This window comes from Pseudopipra pipra, chromosome 1 (assembly GCF_036250125.1).
Source record: "Pseudopipra pipra isolate bDixPip1 chromosome 1, bDixPip1.hap1, whole genome shotgun sequence".
NCBI classification, from domain to species: domain Eukaryota; kingdom Metazoa; phylum Chordata; class Aves; order Passeriformes; family Pipridae; genus Pseudopipra; species Pseudopipra pipra.
Genome location: NC_087549.1, coordinates 59586690 through 59604250, shown reverse-complemented (window position 1 = coordinate 59604250; position 17561 = coordinate 59586690). Strand labels below are relative to the sequence as shown.

At 38.9% G+C, this 17561-nt stretch overlaps 1 protein-coding gene across 1 annotated transcript in view; it reads right to left on the bottom strand.

The window, feature by feature from the left end:
* Positions 1-4438: 4438 nt before the first annotated feature.
* The window catches only part of ZNF407 (zinc finger protein 407), a 335031-nt gene continuing 321908 nt past the window's right edge, over positions 4439-17561 (bottom strand). Inside the window, 1 exon segment of the mRNA XM_064658176.1 lies at positions 4439-7008. Within this exon segment, the coding sequence (XP_064514246.1) occupies positions 5657-7008 (1352 nt within the window). The 3' untranslated portion in view covers positions 4439-5656.

The following is a 17561-nucleotide window of genomic DNA, read 5'->3' as shown; positions in this document are numbered from 1 at the left end:
AAGCAGTAAGAGTGATCAGAGGTTTGGGGAGTATGGAAGAAAAGCCACCCCAGAATTAAGCTATTGCTGCCCAGGGGATTGCTATTCTTACTCATCAGAAATTCCCAGAACCCAATGGCACTCAGTTAATGCTGACCTCCAGGGCAGGACTACGCAGTATAACTGGTCGTTCCAAGTAGCCTTGATAAATGTGTTGCTGCCAGAAGACAGGAATGTGTTTTAAACAAGTTCAGGTGTCCTGTTACATTGCAGAACATAATCCTAGTTTGCGTATACACACACATCAATTTCTATTGCATGATACGTGCTGGATCTACTTGTGTACTGTGGATCTTCCCCACTCCACCACTGCTCCCAAATCCTTGACCATCATTTAAGAACATCATAATAGAAAAAGCCAAAATTAGTTTTGTACAAATGGAGTTGGTGGATGCTACTGGCTTGTGCTTTTCCCAACCAGAAATTAACTTCTGATGATGCTGAAAATCCCATTAAGTCTACTATTTTGAAAAATAAAAGTTTGAAATATTTTTTTTCCAGTTAGAAGAAAAACCTGGCTCCCTTTGCTGAGCATATTAAATACCTTACTTAAATAGCTGAAAACAAATGTCCCTTTAAAGCAGCACCTAACACGCTGAAGAAATCAGTTAGTCTCTGGCCAAGGGCTTTCTATTAGCTTTATTTATTACATATAAAGGACCCTGTGTTGCAATTACACAGAAAAAGCAGATTCCACAGCATTTGGTCTTGCATGCCTATTTTCTCCATAGTTTTATTTACCATTCTTAAAAAGTATAAACAGAGACGCATGTGTTTATATATTTTGAAGAGCATATTCCCCCATGCTCTCCAAGAGACTTCTTTGAATACTCTTTCACCATTTGCAATTGTGCTTTTGGAAGTTTTAACAATATTTGTTTCAGATAAGTTTATTTTTGTATGATTGACTGAAATCTCAAGCTGCAATTAAGAAAATTGCAGTGAGAACCATTAAAGGAATAGCGTCATTCTCTCCCCTTCCCACTAAAATGTCAGGTTTCAATGTCACCGCAAGATAACCCAATCGCGTGCTTGTACACCATTCACCCGGGCTGGAATAAGTGTAAAACTGTCTGAAGTACTAATTACAAATGACTAGAAATAATGACACGCAGCAGAAGGAAAATGAAAGACCCCAGTCCTTGTTACTTACCCACCAAGGTGTGTATGCGCAGTAATGCGGGTTATTGTGAAGCAGCATATTTATCAAATATACAAACATCCATCCCCACTTGTAGATTAGCCTCAGTCCCTCCCCCAACTCCCTCTGTCTCTCTGCCCTTTCTTTCTCTCCAATTATAAACCAGCACCAGGTTTTCTCATCAGCCATCTCCATGTCTCCAAATGGCTTTTCAGTGTCAGGCCTATCAGGAAATTAACTCATCATGCAGTGACAGCTGCTAATTTTTTCCCCTTACATGTCAGATGGATCGCCTGCTGAAGCTAATAATGAATCACCAATCCCTGATTAGAAGGTGCTTCCGAAACATATAACTGCCATCTGAGCTAACTTTTTTCTTCATATAAAATGATATCACCCTAGAGGAGTAGAAAACGAATTGTATTCTTCAACAAGATGGAACAGGGGTAGCCTGTTTGAGCGATCCGTATGCTATCTCAAATTATGGGTTATTGTTGCTCAGTAAAATAAGTGAAAAGTCACAGCTCTTCTTTGTTTTGCCAAAAGAATGACTTTTTTTTCTCACTTGAATTTACTTAGTTTCAAATTTCAGGAGTGGTTTTGTCTTCACTCTTCTCTCTTTTTTATTCTGTTTACAGGTTTTGCACTTAGGAAGCCTCCTGAGCAGGGAAAGTTGGAGAAAAGCCCCAGAAGTTGCTTTGTGAGGCCTGTGCCAACCACAACATCAGCTCCTTGTACTGCTCTGCCAGTAGGTCTATCCCCATGATTTTCTGAAAGGGGTTCAACTGCATTTTAAGCACAGGTTCAGCTCAGGGCCAGCCCGAGGCACAAGAACTTTTGACGCACAGAGGTTCCTACAGCGATTACACAAGCTGAATCCACTGCCCACTAAGATCACAAACGTATTTCTTCCAGAACACACAGCTAACATTTCTGGTATTAAAGCAGCATTTATAAATGACAGCAGTGCTTGCAGCACTATGCACAATCCACAAGTGCATACCTTAGCACATCAACTCCCTGGCTCTGGCTCATCTCACTTCCTTAGCAAAGGGCAACTGGTAGTCAGGCAGAATGGTATGTAGCTGTGGGCACTTTGGGTTATGTTGGGTTTTGGGTTCTTTTCATTTTGTTTTTGTTATAGGAAATATTTCTCTAAATATAGTTTCCAGCTATCTGTTATCTCCCATTTCTCCCCAAAGATGGAGCCTGTATTCCGGGGCCAGGAGACACTGCCTCTGGAGGTGTATATCTGATTCTTAAGAAATAGGGGGGGTGAGACTGCTTGCCAGAAATATCTCCTCTTCCTCTTTGTTTTCACTTAGGGCTTTTTTGTTCACTCTTGGTGGGGGTCTTTTTGTTTTGTTTTTTTACATTATTACTTATTTTCCCCCTGCATACTAGTTCAATGCTTCTTAAACACTTTACCTGTTTGGCATCATCACAGCATGATCCAACTTTATTAATGCTTATTCAGAATGGATAACAAAGAGAAAATGAAGCCAGTGGCTCTGGCAGTCAGAACACCAGAAGGCAACTGACATGGGAATACTGTACCCTCAACAATCTCTTCCACTACAGCATAGCCCTTGAATTCTCTGGGACGCAGGCAACTGAAGGTGCTCAAACCAAAGAGCAAACACACTTTTAGGACAGACTGGCTGCCTGGCCTGCATAGGCTTCTTAAATCCACACCACACAGGTTCTACGATGCTCTGACAGTGGACGCTACCTGTGCCAAAGGGCTCCTGCAGCCTCAGAGCCTGCTGCCGGCCACACCAGCACCACATGGCCCTGGGGGGAGTCATGTCCTTTTCAGATGCTGCTCTATTCTGAGTGCCTCCCCCCCAGCTTCCTAATCTTCCCTGCTCTCCAGGGCAGAGGGCAGAGGAACACTGGGAAGACCCATAGAGCAACCCAGCTCATCTTCTCCCAGTTTATGATATGGGACAATGCCAGGAGCTCTGGCATGGGAGGGAGACAAATGCCAGTGATGCAATTCCTAGGCCCTAGAAGAGATCTGCCATAGCCTCAACTTTTGGTGTATGGCAGAGAGAGTTTTAGTATGGGGTTGAGACAGTGCGTGGAGTCCTTAAGCAGGCTGACAGTACAGGAAAGAATGTCAGCCTTGATTTCTAATGTTACATTTGTAGGGCGCTAATAAGTTAACTTTAAAGTGCACATTAAAAAGAAGGGGAAAAAAAAGCCTAGGAAAATATTAGCTCTCCTGATCAGGCTGCACTCAGAGAGAAGTATCGTTAACCTGAGCTCCCAGGTAATTACAGCACAGGGTAGGTTAGTGAATCCTTTCCAATGCTCCCAAGAACAGGAACACCTACCACTGGGGTTTTTTTTTATGCAAAGGTCTGCTCTTTTCATTGTGCATACAATGTGATTGCTGGTTTGACACTGCAGGCTACACTGGTTTTATGAAGGATTAAATGCCACCTGAGACATATTTATCCTAAATAAATCACAAATGGTAAACTGCAGCATGTCAGTGTCAACATCCTGTACTGCAGCAGAAAGGTTAGCCATACAGGACTAAGCACAGCGAAGAATTAGCATCCAAGCTGCAAGACCACAGGGCTACAGTTAACAGGAGAAATGATCAAGAAGAAATATTTCCACTGAAAAACATTCAGTTTTTTGAACATCTGTGAGAGTCTTGCAGAGGGCCATCATTTTGTAAAGGTCACCTTTTTCCTGATAACAAACGGGAGTTGATCCTGTCACTGTTTGCTGAAGACAGTATTTAAGAGTAAGTGAACAGCCTGTCACTTTTAAGAAAGATGAGCAAGTCAAACTCGGCTAATTATGAATCTTGATGTCTAACTTGAAATTTACTTTTTTGGGGGTTTGACAAAGACACAGCCTCAATTCTTGGAAAATAATAAAATTTAAAAAATAATAATAATACTAAGAGATAAAAAGACAGAAGGATCTTATAGCCCCAGAATGAGGCACCTTTTCTCAGCAGCCCTATTAGAAAATACATTTTTAAACAGTTGCTTCAGGAAGGAACTACTGTTTTACCTCACCCCAACTTTCTTATAGTTGATAATTTTAAGATATTAAACATGATAAGAAACCCAGTTATCTCTAGAGTCAGCATGGCTTATACCCTAAACACTTATACAATTATATTAAGCATGCATGAGGCACACTTCAGAAATTAGATTCTTTTATCTTTATCTATCTAGTGAGCTAGAGGAGAGAAAAGAGAAAAGAGAAAATACACAGACACAACAGATAGCGTTTGTTTGCTCCTGCTGAATGCCAGTTCTGTTTATTGTTTCATATTAAAAATCATGATGCTTCATTTTAATGCTAACATTTTATTTGAAAGACAAAACAAATAATCCCCAAACCTTGCCAGTTTATATTTTACAATTTTTCTAAAGAAACAAAACCAGTTTTATCATGAAACAAATCTTTTCAACACGAACTTGAACTGAACAATTGCAGTATATCCACAAGTAAATAACTGACATTCTGGACAAAGCAAGAAATACAAGGTCACCTTTCCCCCCCCTACTTGTTAATGTCAATGTCAGAATTTTCTCTAAAAATCCCCATAACATTTCAGAAGTAGCTCACCAAATGAACTGCAAAATGATATTTATATGAAGCACTATTTATAAGAAAAGCAAAACACTGACAGTGACAATATTTTTTTCAAAAAATGCACATTTCTTATGTAGGACTCTCATCTAAAATTAAGTGGAAGTTACAGGCATCGAGTTCTTCTTCCCAAATATGTATAACCAAGGATTTTCTGATGTGCAGCTTTTTTGAGCTCTTCTTTAGGGAAAGTCTTATGTGATACCATGAAAGAGTAAACTACTATGAAAAGTTTCATTTTAGATGCAAAAAGTCCTTATTTTGACAACATATTTTTAGCCAAGGGTGTATTAAAGTAAGATTTTAGAAAACAAAATGTCACCTGCTTTTCTTTAAAATGAAGAAGGGCACTGATTACTTTATGTAAGCTTACCTGTTCACCTTGTTATTTTGGGGTTTGTATTTTTTGCATATTTATCTGTTCACAAAATGTACATATAAGTGCAATTATTTTACTCCTGTGATTATGTTACACAAAAATGACAGAAGGCAGGGAATTACCCTGAGATAAAACAACATTAAAAAAAAAATCAACAAAGAAAACAGTGAACAGAACAATTCCTACTTTGGGACGGGGGCCTATTATCCTGTTATCCTTTTATTCTAATATGCTTGTTTTATAATAATCCCATATAATAATTCTTAGAGCTATTGTAACAAAATTGTACTATCCTTTTCAGTGAACTCCTCCTATTAGCTGATCTTCACTTCCTGAAGAGTGCGTATTTGTTACCTGGCTAGGAGGACATTCTACTGAGAAGGCTTTACAGAAAACATTCCAGGAATACAGTGCCTCCATGATTCTGGTAATATCCAGCTTTGCCCTGAATCCAGCCTATGAGGTGAAGCTCTTCATGCTTCCTGTACTTTGTTATAATCTCTCTGGCCTTGAATTACCTGTGAGCCACCCTCTGTATAAATGACCATGCTTGCCAACTGTTCTCTTGCTCCATCAGGGGTTACAGCTTCTGCTTTTAGAGCAGTACCAGCCTGCAAAATGTCTTGAGACTCAGCTGTCTCTATCACAGCATGTGAGTACACACCAGGCTCATCCTGCATGTCTGGTGGCAATTCTGTGACGATGTAGTGGGTTGCACCTTCAGAGAAGTCACCATCAGAGCCCTGAGACATGGCTTGAGCTAATTCTTCACTGACAATAATCTGTGATATTTGCCCATCCGACTCAACTAAATCCATGTGTTCACTTTGGACACTGAGTGTGTGGCTACCAGCTTCCTGCATAATTATCTGAGAGCCTTCTCCAGCTACCATATGCACAGTCCCTTCCTCATTTACGATGACCTGAGTGACACCTTCTTTCATCAGCTGGTCGGCTGCAGCTGTATCACACACAGCAAACTGTAATACTCCTTGGACCATATTCTTGAAGGCAGCCTGAGCTCTCTCCTGAGATGCAATTATAGCCGATGGGTGCATGACCCGTGTCACTACTTCCATAGGTTTGGTATCTTCCTGAGTCTCCTGAACTTTGTGGAACATTTGTATTTCTTGTCCCGCTGCATCACTGGGAACGCTGGGCATCTCAGGGTTTGGCATTTGCAAGAAATCTTTGTGACTAGACCTGCTTCTGTCAAGGAGTCCAGATTTGTTTTCTGTTTCACCCAGCTCTGTTACAGCACAAAGCAGGGCATCTAATGCTGAGGAGGATTCTGGAGGATTGACTGTAGCTTCAGAAGCATCTAAAACTTCTTGTTGCATTATCTGCTGCAGTACAGTGCTACTGGAGTCAGGAACCGCATCTATTTGAACGGCCTCCTCCATATCAGCTCCTGTTCCTTCCACCACTACCACCTGTGTTGCACCATCTGCTAACTGCTCGGTAAGTATCTGCCCTGGAACCACACTACTCACGTGGGAGCCGTTTTGGTTTGTAGCTATGACTTGTCCATCCTCTGTGATATGGACCACCCTGGCCATCTGACCAGCCATTGCTAATGTCTGAAGGGTAGCCACTGCTGTTTCTTCCACAGAGGCATCAATGGCAAAGTCACTGTCATATCCTTGAATAATAATAAATTGCTGAACTTCCTCAGGTGACTGTGGCTGTCTTCTACTGCCCCGAAAGACCTTCTCCTTAACTGGAGAAACCTCTCCCAGTGCTGCTGCGGTAAAAGGACTTGCAGTTTCCACAAAAGTTGCTCCTTGCCCCTTAAGTCGGCACTCATAGGACTTGGACACAATGCCTACAAGATAAAATACGCTGTTAACATGGTATCATGGCAAATATCAGTTCATTACTTTAACAAATTGTAGCTCGAATGGAAAAAAATTCCTTGACGATTTTCAGATTTCACTGGTAGAAAACACAGGTAAAATGAGCAAATGAACAAAGCCAACTTGCATGTTTTCCAAATAAAATATTTACAGGATGAAATAATTGCTGAGTTTAACCATTCTTCAGCTTATTAACAATTTAAATGTGTTTTTTAAAATATCCTATATAAAAAAGCCCAAGTAAATACAGTATGCAGTTAAAAGCCATTAACACATCTTTTACAGAAGGTCCTATTGGTGATATTTCAGTACTTCAGTAATGAATTTTCGGATCGTATATTACATTAAACATATCTGGGTTTGAAAAGCTGTGGCTGATCATCTCAATACCCTGCTTTTGTTGGTGAGGTAATTGCCATGCTGTCATTTTGATGTCATTGTTTTCTCCTTCATTTCCTACCGAGAATCATCTCCAGCACCCCTGACTAACTCAGTCACTAGCCTAGTTACCTGGAGAAAAGACCCAGTAGCTTTCTTTCCCTAAGCAGGATATTCTATATAATATTATCCAGAGAAACCTCGATTACGCTTCCTAATTATTTCTACATGAAATCAATTAACAAATTATAATACATGTAACCTCCATATTCCAACTGCTTGCTCTGCCACTTGGTCTGGTTTTGTGTCATTGAAGGTTTCCTTCTCAGTTCTCATCGCTAACAAGCTTCAGGAAGGCAAATGGTGCCCACAGCTGCACAAAGTCAAGCCCACCATTCTCAAAACATGGCCTTACGTGTTTTTGGGAAGACGTAACTGAGAGCTGTGACCACCAGCTTAGTGGATTTCCTTGGAAGGACAGCTCTAGCACTCACTGTCTTCCCATGACAGTGCCACTTGGAAGCATCCATGGAGCTACTGCATGTACTGGGAAGTAAGCTTTGGGCCACAACCAATGCACACAGAGAAAAAAGTGGGTCCTGGACACTGGGAATGAGGTGAGAGTCTAATGCCAGACAGGCCTTGGGAAGGCTGACTAAGTCCATGATGCTCAGACTACCCACACCCATGCTCCAGTTCAAATTCACCTACACAAAACTGAAATCACATCTCTGGAATAACAGGTGTAGCATCTTATCACTAACACAAATAGCTATGCTATTGCTTGCTTAGGATAAAACAGACAAGGAAAAAAACCTGACTTTTACCATCAAATTTCAGTCTAGAACTGTACTGTCCAAGCCACTTCTAGTGAACGCTGTACTCTGTTGATATCAAGAGACTAAGAAAATTATACTAAAGCTGGTCTAACTGCTTTCACCCAAAGCATAGAGCTGTCAGGCCCTGATCACATCAAGGAATAAATGGGCTCTAAAAAACAGACTAATTTGCTCAAAGGTAAGTTCTCATTTAGAAGCTGTGTTACTCCAAGACTGAGTAGTTGGCACCTTGCAGCCTCTAGCAACTTGATACGCTAAGGCACATATCAAGCTAATATTCCAAAGTAACATCAATGCTTAGAATACTGAGCTCTTATATTGGCATCTATCTATCTAATCTATCTATCTATCATCTATCTATCTATCCATCCATCCAACCATCCTTTCTTCTATTATCACTCTTCTAGTGGAGAACTGTACTGTGAAGCACATAAGTAATTTTGTCAAGCTGAAAGGTTGCAAATCACCTTCACAAGTCTAAACTGATGTTATACAACTTTCTTCATCTTGGTTTTCAAGGCAGGTTATCTTTGGAAAAGAAAATTAACAATTTAAACTATTAGAGTGTTTCCAGGTGATGCTGTATGATAAATCTGACACATGCAATTGAAGTACATTTTGTCAGGTATAAGCAAGAAGGAAGTTTACTGTGGACTGATTGGTTCTTATCCCCACTTTTCCTGTGCTCTCTGTAGGCACTGACATTCACAAGACCCCCCAAAGAGCAGAAAAATAGGAAAGGGAAATCAACATAAAATGACAATTGTCTTAGCTCCTCCACATTTTATAATAGAGTAGAAGTAATTAATTCTCTCAGGAATCTTGCTTTGTTGACATGATAAAAGAGGAGTCTGGCAGTGATGTGGCACAAAATCAAAATAACTCTACAAATCATGCATTTTCCACTGGATTTCAAAATCAAAATAACTCTACGATCATAATTTTCACACACACACAGTAAAATCATGACATCTTTCCCCTAAGATCATGGTAATTTATGTACAGGACACAGCATCCCTGTGTTGAGGAGAAACTCTGGTCTGGGGAAGGGAAAGAAAAAGGGAATTCATCCTGTTTTCACCTCCTCAAATAAATGCTGTGCCTGCAAATCTATGCAACTCCAGTCTTTACTGTGCAATTGAATGGGAAGTCTCCTGGGTGAAGAGCTATCCGGTGAATCCCTCGCAGCACTGATAATTATGCCATTCTGACTGCTTACTTAATCTATTTGAATCCAGAGGTGAGTTAAGCCACTTCCCGACCATTAAAGTAAACTACATGGGTAAATACTGCTGTCACTAAGGGGTGTGATGAAGCTTAACTACACCAACATCTTAACCTCAGCTCAGTGCAACCCCAGCTATTCCATCACAGTTCATAAATGCGATTGCAGGTCCATCTTTTGATTCAGCAATTTAATAACTTCGAGTGCTGTCAGTACTGCTTTGAAAAATGGCTCCTATAAAATGTAACAGCCTCAATCAGATTGTAAAAGATTCACCCACTGAAGATTCTTCCATTTCAACTATAATGAATTAATGTTGAGCTGTGTAGAAGTTCAAGTGTCATTTAAACTAATGTGAATCTACTGTAACTTTAAATTTTAACTGGACTATGACCAAGAATTTACTGGGAACATCGACTTCAATTTTAGTCATTTTTCATGGTAAATATGAATTGCAGATTTTACTGGTTTTCTTTTGTTTTAACAGTGTAAAGCCAAGTTGGGCAGATATTTAGAAAACAACATATTTTGAGGCTTAGCCGCCATTTTTATAATGAAGCTCTGCTATCCAACACAACATTTGCAGGAATTTTTATGTATTTAAGGAACATGTCACATTATTGGACTGTATGTAGCAACAATCATGTTGTCCCAGTAAATTCAGCCTGCTTCTCACTCCCTCTTAAAAGTGGGTAAAGAGAAGGGGTAAGTGTTGGCTGACACGGCAAACATAAGCTGGAATACAAGCCCACATTAATATTAGGAAAAGTGGACTTGTTGCTGATTGCATGTCATGGCAAATTAAAAAGATACACAAACAGGCATTAAAATGACAAAATATAATGATATGAGAGCTCATATTCAGACAATTTGTAAGGAGGTGTTTCATATCTAGGGGTGCAATGATCACAGAATTGGTTTCTTTCCAAGAAGTCTGTCATTTCAGCAGAGCCATTATTTATCAGTTGGAGTCCTGAGTGACTGTTAGTTTTTTATTTGAAAATGTCAGGAAATTTTAGACATTAAATCCATATTTGCAGGTTATTTTAATTCTCTGAGACCACAGACTCCTGAAATAGGGCTAAAAGAAATGCTTTGATGTTTAATGTGCTTCTGGGAAACTACAAATAGGGCTTAGTACCTTTTTCCCCCTCTCTCTTACTCAATACCTGACTTCCTTTTGTGTGTCTGTTTTATTCTTTTGTTACTGTCATCATTTGTTCCCCACAGAATAAATACCTTATTCTTTTGTTAAGCTTACATTTAATTAAAATGTACAGGATTTGTGCAGTAAACTCGAATGAAACAAATAAAACAAGGGCCCCCTCTCTTGAAGGCATACGTTGTGAATGAAAAATGTCATTACAGACTAAAAAATTTTGCAGTAAACAGGGCCTACAGAGAGAAGTTTCCCCCGTAATGACATCCATAAAATACACAAATGGCACTTTTAGTACCATCCTGAATATGGCATTTTCTGTGCTCTACACACAATCTAAATGGTTTGATCATAGAGCATAATACTCCATTGGGTTTATAGAACAATCAATGTTCCATAAAATGATGTATTTATCCAATAGTAGGCTCAGCAGTTACTGGTGTATGACATTGTAGGACACTGGCTTTGTACTGTTCAGCAGCACACATGCTGGCTGTAAAACTTATCTAACACTACTTCAACAACTTCATCTCATCTGTGTCAAGTAATTTGTTGAAGCCTCAGCTTGGTTTAAAAAAACTTGTAATAAAAATTCATAGAATTTTCAGGAGAATGAAAGCTGATGACAATAGAAAGGTCACATTGTGGCGCCACTCATGGGGTCGGGGGTCAGCCGCAGTTCTAAAACAGAAAGTAGATTTCATGCATCGTGTAGCAGATAAAGATGGCATTAAGGAGACTTGTCTCAGAAAGGAACGCGTAATGCGTTAGGAAGGTCTGGGCTAATATCATATGTAAAGCACCACTTTGCTCTCAGCCAGCAGCCTCTTTAGAATTCTAATCCTTCCCCAAAACTTGTAGCAAGTGGTTGTGTGTGGTGAGGCTGGGCTGAGGACATCCTTCACAAGGTGCACTTTAGGACAAAGCAGTAAGTCATAAATGAAATAATCTATTATGACGACGGAAATGATCTGCATTTACACAGCAAGCTTAAAACAGCTATTTTTCCTTTTCTGTAGAAGTTCTAGGAGGCCTGATTTATAGCCTCCTATTCAGTAACACTTAATTTTTCATACTTTGGTGATGAGGTATGTTATTTAATGACACAAACAAATATTTTGTATCTATTAAAATGCAATGAATATTAAATAACATGAATGCAAGAAAATTTCTTTCAATTAAATACAATCTTTAAGAAATTTAAAAGATACAAAAAATTCAACTTATGTCTAGAATCACTTGAATGAGCAACTGATTTTCTTATTTTAAAAGCTATTGTCTACATGGCAGCACAATATTTTGAATGGTATGGTAAGTCCACCATTCAAATTTGTAAGGTAATAACTTACGCCTTCATCAAGCTACAAGTTTCTCCTCTTTTTCCTTTCAATTAAATTTTTTGTTATGATCTTTACTTCAATTAATTAAGTGCAGTCTAAGAACTGTGGCATAATGTCATAACTTTGGGATTACCTGGATTTTTGGAGGCCATAATAATAAGATGCATTTTTCAGCTCTCTGTTCCTTGACCATAGTAAAAAACTATTCTTTATCATTTGTAAGGCTTTTATGTGCAAGCAATGCATGGGCCAGCATTTTTTAAACCAGCTAGTTAAGCTACTAAATAAGAGGTTGTGAAGGCTCATTCATGTCTTCTGTTGAAGGAAAGAAAATACAATGGGTCAAACCGAGAAGTGAAATCAATCAGCAACCCAAAATGGCCCTTGTTACAACTATTATGTCCACAAAGGCAGCAAATATTTGTAAAGCAGTACAAATAACTATACCTATAGGAGACTTAACCATCTCCCTAAGAGGCATAAAAAAAAAAATCCTCCACTGACACAAAGTACATAAATCTCAAAAGATACCAATCCAGCAAGGCTTTTGTTTCTTTCAATATATTATTATTGTAAAAAGAAAATTAAACAAGAAAAATCCCCCCACTTCCCAGACAATGTTCATAGTTCATTTTATACTTAAAAATACAGTAATGTCAAGTTTCAACGCTGAAACTCAAAACATCCTTAGTTTCTAGCTTTGTCCTTAACCACTCAATCATGTTTGGAAACTTCAAGGTCTTCTAAGAACTGCTTGAATAAAGGACCAAGTTTTAACGTTCCAGGCATTTTAAAAAGCAGCAGATATCCCTTAGCTTTCTTAAAATGCAAAAGAAAGTACTTTTGTAATTTTTTTCTTTTGAAAAACAGACTGAAATTTCCTGCTTGCCATTTTTACCTTCCACACCTTACAGAACTATGATAACAGCTACAAAAAGACACAATAAAAAAACAACCACCAAAATAAACAGCCAAGCCATTCAGGTAGGGTGTTTAGGCAGTTTGTTTGGTTTCGTTTAGTTTCCCTCCAGTGTCCAATTAACCTTTGGGAAAAGGTATTCTCTGGAAAAAATTCAGTTTCTCTTTTCCTGCACTCAAGGTCAAAAATGAATACTATAGAGCCCAGTGTTACAGAAGCTATGCAAATGAAAAGTATACATACGAAAATTCCCACTGATGGTGGCAAACGTATAGTGTTAACGTGCAGAATCTACAACTGCCTAACCTGCACAGTAGCCAGTTTTCTCGTCAACCTCTTTTTCTCTTTACCTGTTTGCCACCGTGCCAGCTTCTTTTCTCAACTCTGACGTGTGAGCAAAAACCTCACTGTGGCATATACAGCAATTACCTACACAGGCAAGCAGCATCAGGAATGTATTTGGAGTGTTTCAGCTATCTCTTCCAGTGCAATTTAGCAGCTTGAGATGAGGAGAGCCAGCCTGGACATTTCTTGGCAGTCCGGCTTCAAAGGCTACTCTGGCCCTCCGTTTGGAACAACTGACATTGATGATACATGGATGCGCTTTTTCTGTTTTATCCCCTGCAGTGCATCTGTAAAGTGCATTTTTAGCACTTCTAAATCAGAATCCCAATTTCAAGGGGTTCTGGTTGTGCTTGGTAAAACCAGAGATTTCTGTTTCCTAGGCAGAGAGAACATACGGTATAATAAAAAAATAATATGAACACTTATATGTGTATTAGGGAAACTACAAATCAGGGGAAAAAAACTCCCAACAGCTCTGCTCATAAGGAAAATGATCTAGATTTCTGAAATAGGTCTAGTTCCAGACAGTAATGGCTTTGTCAAAAAAAGAAAAAAAAAATCCTTTTTGTCATTATTATCTCAGCAAGAGTTTTTGTTTTTCAAGAATACATACATTTAGATCCTGGTCTTATAAACATTTATTTATCAAGAGTACTGCTTACTGCCATAGTTAGCCTCAATAGTCTCAAAGGGACTAAACATGGTAGCTTGCATTATGCATTGTGTTTGCATAATCAGGCCCTTGGGATTAACAATTCTGAAAATGGCTGGCCTTCCCCAATGTTAGATGTACATATATGCACTAAAGAGAACAGACACTTGTAAGAGACACCTAAAATAAAATATCATGTTATTAAATGACCAAGCAGAAATTATATTCTTCGGCATACCTATCAAATACGAGTATCAGGATTCTCTGTATTTATCTATTCTGATTTATGCACCTTTTGAGTAAAAAGAAGCACCTGTTCTTTGCTCAAGGGCACATCTCAACCCATTTGAAAAGCACAGCAGTTTTTAGGGAGAATGCTTGGGAATAACTACAAGTTTCCCCAGTTCTTTTTGTTAGTTAAGACAGCAAAAACTACCATTTCAAATGTGATAGTCATATCTGTATTTCATTTAGAAACTCAACTACATTACAGTGTATATTCATATCTTTCCAGAGTAAATTATGAGAAATAACCATTTGTCTTCATTGTAGACACTTTTGCATGTATAGTAGAAAACAAACCTCTATTCAATAACTGCACAGAGGCACCATTAAAATCAAATTTACAGTAAACAGAACCTGCAGCTGGGGTAAAACACTAACTGTTAGTATTTTAATTATCAGCGAAGCTTTCGGAGGTCTAACATCTGCTCATAGCCAAATGACAGCAGCTGCTTCTGTACACTTAAAACAACATGAATTTCTTCTATAAATATTAAAATGAATCGTATGTTGTGTGTTCATTGTGGCTATATTCCTGGTAAGCTGTTTAAGTATATAGGGTATTTCGAACTTCTTTCTTGTGGCAAATTCATAAAGGGCTGACCTCCTCAAAAGAATGAGAGGCAAAGGCAGCAAAAATTCTTGAGTCTGTAAATTGAAAATGTTTAGAGACAGTACTAGAGGTCACCCTCTGCCAAGACGCTGCTAGTAAATGCTAAAAAAACATCAGCGATAAGTTCTGATCATTGTGCACTACAGTAACTTCAAGGACAGGACTGCTCAGCATGCAAAGTGTCAGGAGTCTATGGAATGGCTTATATCAAAAGCTAATGCTCATCTAATAAGTAAAGCAATTAATGCATTATCTTATCTTGGAAAAAAATGTTCTGTTTCAATATCCAAAGCATTGGAGGAGATGAGTATACTCTCTTTTGTGGACTTCATAAAAATCATACTGGAATGAGCCCTGATTTGTATGATTAGAAGCAATAAACTGCCGGGAAGAAGGAGCTATGCTGGGCCAATAGAAGATCAGCTCTTTTTGCTAGAGAGGGCAAGCTTCATAACTTAATTTTGAACCTTTTTATCTAGGCACTGACGTATAGTTGCTATCTTCATTTTTGTCTCTCACCTGCTTGGGAATACAGTAAAGAAAATTGGAGGAGTGACACACATTTAGTCAAGAGATAGAGTCTGGAAAAGTGAGAGGAAGAGAGCATTACAACCAGTTTCAGAAGAAAACAAGGTTTTGTTTTGTAGTTTTCACTTTACAGACTTTCAGTGGAGAAAGATCCTTTGCTTTTATAGCATCAAGTGTAACACCAGTGGCATATCACATTTATATACTTTTGCAATAGATCTACAGCTGGAAAGGATCACTATAATAATTTAGTCTGAAAGCTGCAGGTCATGCCAACCTGTGTTTTGAAAAAAAAACCCCAACATGATTAGATGCTTCGGCCTTACATGTGTAACCACAACAGAGGATCAGCCACCAGCGCAGCTGTATTTGGCACAGAGCATAAGATAAAGGTGAATTAATTGTCAAGGCAGTTCCCAAACTTCTGACATCAGATTTCCCACACCAAAAGCCAGTCTCAGTGCCAGGGAAACAACATCTGAGGAGGAGGGAATAGGGCTAGTTATAGGTGGTACAGTTTCAATGCACAGGCCTTCCCCCTTTGCTGGCCTCTTACTTCTCCTGAGGCACTGACAGCATCAAGGCTTATCATGCCCAAAATGACAAGTGTTGAAATACATGCTGATTTTTCAGCTCAGAGTGTCACAGTAATGCTGGGATTACTTAGGAAGAGTGCAGCAGGGGTACATGCTGGTTCTGGGAGGTGGAATGGGAAACAGAGGCTAGAGAGATGGGTAACTCTTTTATACCACGTTCAAGGGTCGTGTTTGTGACAAAGTCCTCTTTTCATGATTCACCTCTGGTGAAGGATGGAAGCAGCATGTTTCCATAATATCTTCAAAGGAAGAGTTGTTCATATAATTGACCCTTCTGCTGACAGAAATATATTTTCAGTGCTATTGATAGAGTAGCGGTGTCTTAAATGCAGTGTCTTCCAGGTTTAGGAAGCACTAGGCAGTAAGTAGATCAGACAGAAGACACCAAAGCTGGTGCTTTCTGAGCCATTGCTAAGCATACCGATACTGGAGCTGCAAGATGGTCTGTGTGTCTGGGCTGCAAGGGAAGTGCAAAGTAAACTGTTGCACTGCAGCTCTACCAAAGTGCTCAGAAGCTCCTTGCTCAAGTTGCTTCCACTTGGCTGCAAAGTCATGTGTCCAAGAGCTGCATAATTTCCATACTATTCTGTTGACAAGTTGTTGGTTAGCTAGAGGTAGAAATCAACTGCTTTTAGATGGCATATGGAGCTAATACTAAATTGGAAGGAAGCAATAACATCAATACAAAGAAAAAACAGATGTAACATAAGTAAATATGAAAATATGCAAGATTCAACTTGTGCTACTGCACGCTAGCACTTGTGGAGAAAGGAAATATGCAAAAATGATATTCAATGAGAAAGGAGTCCCTTGAGAACTGAAATGCTGAAGAAATTTAAAGAATGACAGTGTTCATCAGATTACATGTGAGTTTATATAATGTAAAACAGGAAAAGAAAACAGGCCAAAGCAATTTTTAATTGCACATTCTAAGGCACGTCCGCTGCACATTGTTCTAGTATGGATACAACTTGATCTCTCTTGGGGAGAAATCTTGACTAAAGAATATTCCAAATACTGAAATAAGAACAACTATAAGGCTAAGTTGAATGGAAATATTGTATGCATATATTCTACCTACATAAACTGCAAATGTTGGAGAGATAAGAAAATTTTTGTCTCTATTGGATAAGAATAATCTGATTTCAATGAAAGACTAGAATATTCATGTCATACTGCAGGAAGATGGTTAGACATGGTGAGCAATGGAAAGCCAATTCAGCTACCTTGTCTACTTCCAGGTGCCAGGGTGATAGAGCTCCCAGATGGAATAAATAGAAGGTCCAGTAGTTGAGAGTATGACTTGACTCATCCCCATTTATACTGCAAATTCATATTATCTCAGAGCAGTTCAGTGAAATGTAGCATGAGATTCTGCAGTAACTATTTAGTTACATTTGTAAACAATTCTATTCTGAACTGAAGTTCACCCAAGACTGCGGCGCCTTAAGTCTTAAAAAGCCAAAGAATTTGCAATGACTGTCAATCATATGAAGCACGAATCCCAGTCAAATATGGACTAGTAAACAACCCCTGCAACCCTGTCAGGTCATTTCATTAGCTCTTATTTTTTTTCCTTCCTGAGACCCAATTTAGACTAGGAAAAGAGGGAATATTGTAAAATTAATTAGCAATCACATTTTTCT